The following is a 6,000-nucleotide window of genomic DNA, read 5'->3' as shown; positions in this document are numbered from 1 at the left end:
AACAGTTAACATCCTTCGGAAATAGGCTACTAAAGTCATCATTAATTCAAATAACACAAACTTTGCTAGGTCATCAGATGAGCTGTGATGGATGGCAAATAGTAAAGATTACAATACAGTTTACTTTTCTTTTTTTTCTTTTTTTTTTCAAAAAGAGTCAAGCTATTTTGGAGGTCCACTTTTGTAGGTAGAAAGTAACCAAGAAGACTGGTAATCTTTTTTTCAACTGATTAGAATAAGGACTATTTCACTTTTCTATGTTATATTGATGACTTCATTAGTCTGCACAATATCTACTGTACTTCCTTGGTGTATTGTATGTCCAAAGCAATCATATAACAAATTATTTACTTCAAGGAAGTGACGAAAAGATTAATAATGCATTTCACCACTTCTAACTACATTTGTGCAAGACAAGGACCAAGTAATTCTACTTCAGTTTAAATATTACATTTGCACTTGTACATATGCCATCTGAACATGTCAAAAAAGGATATTTCTAAAACTGAATGTGAACCTGATTTTTTTTTTTCAGCAGGGGGCTAATATTAATCTTCCTCCAACCACAGATTAAAAAATGCCTTAAAGCTGTCCTATGATGTTAGTCAAATATAACCTGCCTTTGCATGGAATTTAAAAAATCTGAGTAATTTATTAAACATTGTTGCAGGACCAATCTAGTACTGCAGTCATTCCTTTCAAGCTTACAATTTCTATGATATTATGTGCTTTATATTTCATGTTTAGAATTTTATAAATAAATCAATTGTAATTTCTTGCATTAATCCCTAATTTTCTGTAATGCTGTCAAAGCTTTGCCACAAACAGACAACATACGTCATCCAAAATGAAACATACTAGCTTGCACAAAATATGTTAGAAGTGCTGAAATATGTTCCAGATCATTTATTCGTTTTCTTCTTTTTTTTCTATTCTCTTTTTTTTTAGGTATATTTTGTAGAAGGAAGAAAAGAAACCCTGTAGTAACTATCATGTCTTGAGAGACATATTTGTACAGAGCATTTAACTCTATCCTTCATAATATACACAGTTCTGACAACATTATGACAAAAACCGAAATGGCCAGCAAGATTTTTCCAAGCATGTAATGCAATGCTATTATTTTCTTTTCATTATCAAATGAAAAGCTTTTGTCCTGTCCTTTTCTGTTTCTTCCAAAAGAGCACCGCTATATGTTTTTCCTTTGTGTAAATTTACAGAAAATACAGATATGTGTAGTATATTGTGCCAACCGAAGAACATAATAAATCGTATCTAGTTTAGACTGATTACAAAACAGTACTGAGAGCTTGTCCATTGTACATTTTTGCTAATGGACAAGGAGACGATCCACCCCACAGGATAAGTTTTAGTGAGTTTTGGGGGGAGGGGTGGCTCTCAGAGCAGGGAATCATAGTTTGAGGGAGCAGGGTCCATACTGGCCAGGAGGGATTTTCTGTCTTCTCTGGAGTGAAGCCAGCGGAGCAGAGAGGACAGATGATGACAGGGGGGCTTTCTAAGTGTACTTTTCCACTTTTTCTTTGAGGGAGCGCTGAGATGTTCTCTTTGCTCAGAGGCCTGAGATGCATGTGGCTGCTGGGTCTGAGAGGTGGACACATCTAGAGACAGCAGAGCACATGAGACACAGCAACAGAACAGATTTTTACATTTTCAGAAGAAAATGTGAGCTTTGCCTGTGCATGCAAACCTCACTGCCACAATGTTAAGGAGTTGTGGGTGTTTGTTTTTAGCATGTTTTTGGTGGTTTCTTGTAATTATTAAGCAAATAAGCATGTAGTCAGGACATTAGGAGAGACAACATGCCCATTTCTCCCAGTATGTAATGTAAGGGTGAAACTGACCTGTCCTTTTCTTGAATCTGGAGTTGTTGTTCTTGTTGGCTGTTGATTTCTTGGCTTTATTAATACAATAATAAATCAGTGCTTCAAAGCTCTCAGACCCTGCAGGGACTCTCACTGCACCTAGATGCTCCCTGTGAGAGACAAACACAATGATGCATTACTTCGCACCGCCACCAGTGTGCGCTGCCCTCCACCGGCCAGATCAAATTGAGATTTCGCCCCCCCCCGACAGGGAGCACTTTGGCTGCCCCAGTGCCAAGTGCAAAGCCTTAATGACAAAAGTACTATTCATCAACATGTACTGTGCAATTTAACAATTAATCAATTTATCTTGTTAGATATTGTTTAGAAAATACGGTTTATCAAAATTAAATCTTATTCATTTTAATTGGCCACATTCCATTGGTCCTCAGAATAAAATTAAATACCAAATCATTTATTTTTAAAGAAAAAACAAAAAAAAACAAAGTCTTCCTCATTAGATGGGTACTCTGTGAAATTAAAAGCACATTGTATTAGTTGAGTTAGTCTGGTTAGTTGAATTTAGCATTTTCCCCACTCATTTACTACGGGATACACCTAAATTAACATGAATAAACCTTTACCTCATGTTGTACACTGCTGCCATGCTGCCAGCACTGTCCAATCAAATTATAAATAGCCAAAATCTCCTGTTTCCCAGTAAGTTTACTGGTTTCCTATAAAACTGACCACAGAGGTCATGTGTCTTGTAAAGTGTTGTCTTTTATCGCACATGCCATTCCTCTATCATGGCAGAGATCATGACACTCAAACGTCCATACTGAAGGGTCAGCCAACAACTCATGGGTTCACAAGGCACAGAAACACAAAGCGTTTACAGACAGTCTCCTCTGCTGATGAGGCTGTGGAAAGAGAAAGTGAAAGTGATTAATAGAGGGGGCTGGTAGACATGACTGAGCACTAAAGTCCGCCACATCAAACACACTCTGGTTACCATGAATACACTGTACAGTGGCTTCACCATGCTGACAGGAGAAGAGATGGCAGGGAGGGGAGAATGGCCAGTAAAGAACAGTCACATAAAAGAAAGGAACCAAACCACTAGGACGACAAAATGTGAAAATAAATTTTAGTTTTGAGAACTGCTGTTACTGATTCGGCATCGAGGAGAAGAGCATTTAGAAAAGGCATGCATGATATTTTTGTACATGGAAACAAAATTTTAAAGGGGAATATCCAAGTGTGCCTCTAAAAGGGCGCAAGTGCAAAATTTCCTGAAAACAATTGCCTGTATTTAATAATTGTAGAAATGCTTTGATAAGCAATACTGAAAAAATAGCATTGTTTACATTCCAGCAATAAAACTATTCAGGAAATTTGCCAAAAAAGACAATGTATTATTGATATCATGTAATAAAAAAAAAAAGTCATTCCCCTTTAAATGAGAATGATTTAAGGCCCCGCCTGCAAACCCCTCCCCTTTCAGACATGGATTCGACCCTTACCTATTGTGGTGTAGAGGACCTGGTCACAACAATGCTGCCCAGATAGCTGAGATCAATCAAAAACAAAGAGGGTAAGACTACCAGAGTCTCCAGAGAAAAGTGCCGTCTCTACTCTAGATGAGGATGAGTGTTGCAAGAGATGAGCGCACACTCATCCCTGGCAACGAAGGCCGCCTAGAAGGCCACCGTGATGGTCAAAGCCCTGAGTTAGAGGAAGTGAGAGAAATGGAAGGAAATGAGCTGGAGAGGGTGAGTGATGTGATCAGCCCACAAAAGAGGACAAAGAAGGAAGAGCCATGGGATCATCATGGATGCACTAGAAAATCCTTAATCATGAAGAATGTTATACACTACGATAATTTCCTATATCAAATTGACACTGTTTAAAGGTTAAAGGAGAATAGGACTTAAAGAAAATAAAGAAAAGTATGGAAATTTATCCTGTGAACCCAATAAGGAGTTATACTGGAGGACATGGACATTTGTGCATATGAAATAGTTTATAATAAGATGTACATGTAAAAATATTTTAACCGAAAATCGCAAAAGCATGAAAGCATTGCTTTTGCGGTACAGATGATGAATAACTATCTCCTTTGTCATTTTGGAGCCTCCAATGGTATAGTTCACCTACCCTGGAGAGGGTTCTGAGGGGAGCATCTCCTCATCTGTCCTTCTCTGAGATGGCATCTGGCCGAAAGCATCACTGCTCTCCACGGGGGGTGAAGGGGACTGGGAGGGGTAGCTGGCCGCGGCTGTGGCAAAGGCCATGTGGGCACGGTAGCTGAGGCTGGGCCACTGGCCGCTCTGGCCTTGGGTAGGTGAAGTGGCAGGGGAAGAGGAGAGAGACCTTCGGGAGAAGGAGACACTGGCGGGGTGGCGGGCGCTCTCTGGCATCTCTTGAGAGCGGGAAGACCGCAGGATGCTGGGGCGGGGAGGAGGGCGGACGAGAATGTCTGGAGAGACGGCGTGTGAGCTGGGAGGGGTCTGGGTGAGAGGGGAGAGTCGTGACGGCTGCAGGACCACCTGCTGCAGGCCGAGATCCATCCTTCGTGCCGCCCTGGGGCTCAGCCAAGGCTGGGCCTCAGACCTCCAGCCATCTGAGCTCTCACTGTGCAGTGTGCTTGGGCTCCCCATGCGGGCCGTGGCGCCTGAGTAAGGCAACACTGGTACGCCCATACCGTGGGCAGTGTGTCTCAACTGCCCCAGAGTCTGGGCCTGTTGCATAGTTATATGCTTGGCTGAAGGGCCCTGAGGCGGGAACCTGCTGGGAGATCTGCTCAGGTGGGCTCTAGGGGCCTCCAGCTGGAGGAAAGCAGAGCTTGAAGGGAGCTGAGAGGTGGTGCTAAGAGTACGACTATGGGAGGGGTATGGCGGGGGCTCAGGGAGGTCCCGGTGGAGATATGAGGAATGACGTGGTGGAAGAGCGAGACGGGGACCCTCCTGACCTAGAAAGGGGAAGTCAGGAGGCTGCCAGATCTCGGTCGAGCGAGAGGAGGGAGGGCTATGCACCAGTGGGAGGGCGTGGCCGGATGCGCTATACTGATGGATCCTCAGCTCCTCCCTCTCCTCTGGGATGGTAGGATGGCGGAACGGCCCCTCAGGGGGGTATGAAGGTGAGGAGGACATGGCAGAGCTACGTGGACTAACATCAGGCATGTAAAAAGGAGGGTGAAGCTCCACCTCAGCACCACTACCTAGATAGCCATAGAAGGGGCCTGGAGGGAAGACCCTGTGAAAATGGGAGACCCGGCTCTGCCCTGTGGCCTGAAGCCGACTACCCTCCGAGATGCTCATACCTTCCATAGGCCTCTGGAACCGGGGGCTGTAGGCTGGGGGCTGCATGTAGGACTCCTGGCTGGAGGACACAGGGGATATCTGGGGCCTGAGGGTGGCCATGACTGGGGGTAGGGGCCCTGGGTCATCGTTCTCCTCATCTGATTGGCGGAACTCAGGATACAAGTCTGATTCCTCCACAAAAGGAAAACCCTCAATGCGTCGTGGCTTGAGGGATGTGTCGATGTAACTGGGGTCCATGACGAATCGGCCATCAGGTCCACGGCTGATCAGCTCGATGGGCGTGGTGACCTCAGCCTCGTGCTTGGACACGCTGTACTTCTTACTGGTTATTGCTCTCTTGGTTTTCTTATAGAGGGAAAGCTCTTTCTCTTTCCTAGGGCTTGGCAACTTCTTAACGTAAAGACCATGGCCACCCACGCTGGCCAGCGATGGGGACCGGGAGGAAGCGATGCTCTCAGGACTGATCTTCCCAGAGGACAGCCTATCAATCAAAAAAGACATGGGGCTTAGGACTGAGCCCTGGGGAATGCCAGAACTTAAAATCAGCACTATCAAAACAAGAATCACTCCATATTAAAACATGGAATATAATTAAAAAAGAAATGGCATGGCATTACACTTTCTTGTGCACTTATTTTAAAATGTACAAAATTCAGGGTAAATAGCCTTTATCCACATGCCTTTTCATAACAGTAATTAGAATAAACTCTGATCTTCATTTAAAGGCCATCTTAAATAAAAGTGAAAGACGATGTCAGGGTGAGAGCTAATGGAGAACAACAGAATGGAGACAGGACATGATAGAAACAGATAAGTCAGTACAGGCACCAGTGATCTAACATAATATTAGC

The 6,000-nt window shown here is 43.8% G+C and overlaps 1 protein-coding gene across 1 annotated transcript in view; it reads right to left on the bottom strand.

Annotated features, from left to right (window-relative positions):
- Positions 1 to 1,398: 1,398 nt before the first annotated feature.
- Positions 1,399 to 6,000, bottom strand: part of LOC306854610 (protein turtle homolog B-like) — a gene marked incomplete at its 3' end in the record, with an annotated part of 68,284 nt that continues 63,682 nt past the window's right edge. Inside the window, exons 19-21 of the mRNA XM_079392773.1 lie at positions 3,984 to 5,630; positions 1,863 to 1,993; positions 1,399 to 1,619 (exon numbers count right to left, since the gene is read on the bottom strand). Coding sequence (XP_079248899.1) covers positions 1,399 to 1,619; positions 1,863 to 1,993; positions 3,984 to 5,630 — 1,999 coding nt within the window. The remainder of the gene's footprint in view (positions 1,620 to 1,862; positions 1,994 to 3,983; positions 5,631 to 6,000) is intronic.

The sequence above is a fragment of the Barbus barbus genome (genome assembly GCF_936440315.1).
Source record: "Barbus barbus genome assembly, chromosome: 34".
Taxonomy (NCBI): Eukaryota; Metazoa; Chordata; class Actinopteri; order Cypriniformes; family Cyprinidae; genus Barbus; species Barbus barbus.
This window is presented reverse-complemented; position numbering and strand designations above follow the sequence as displayed.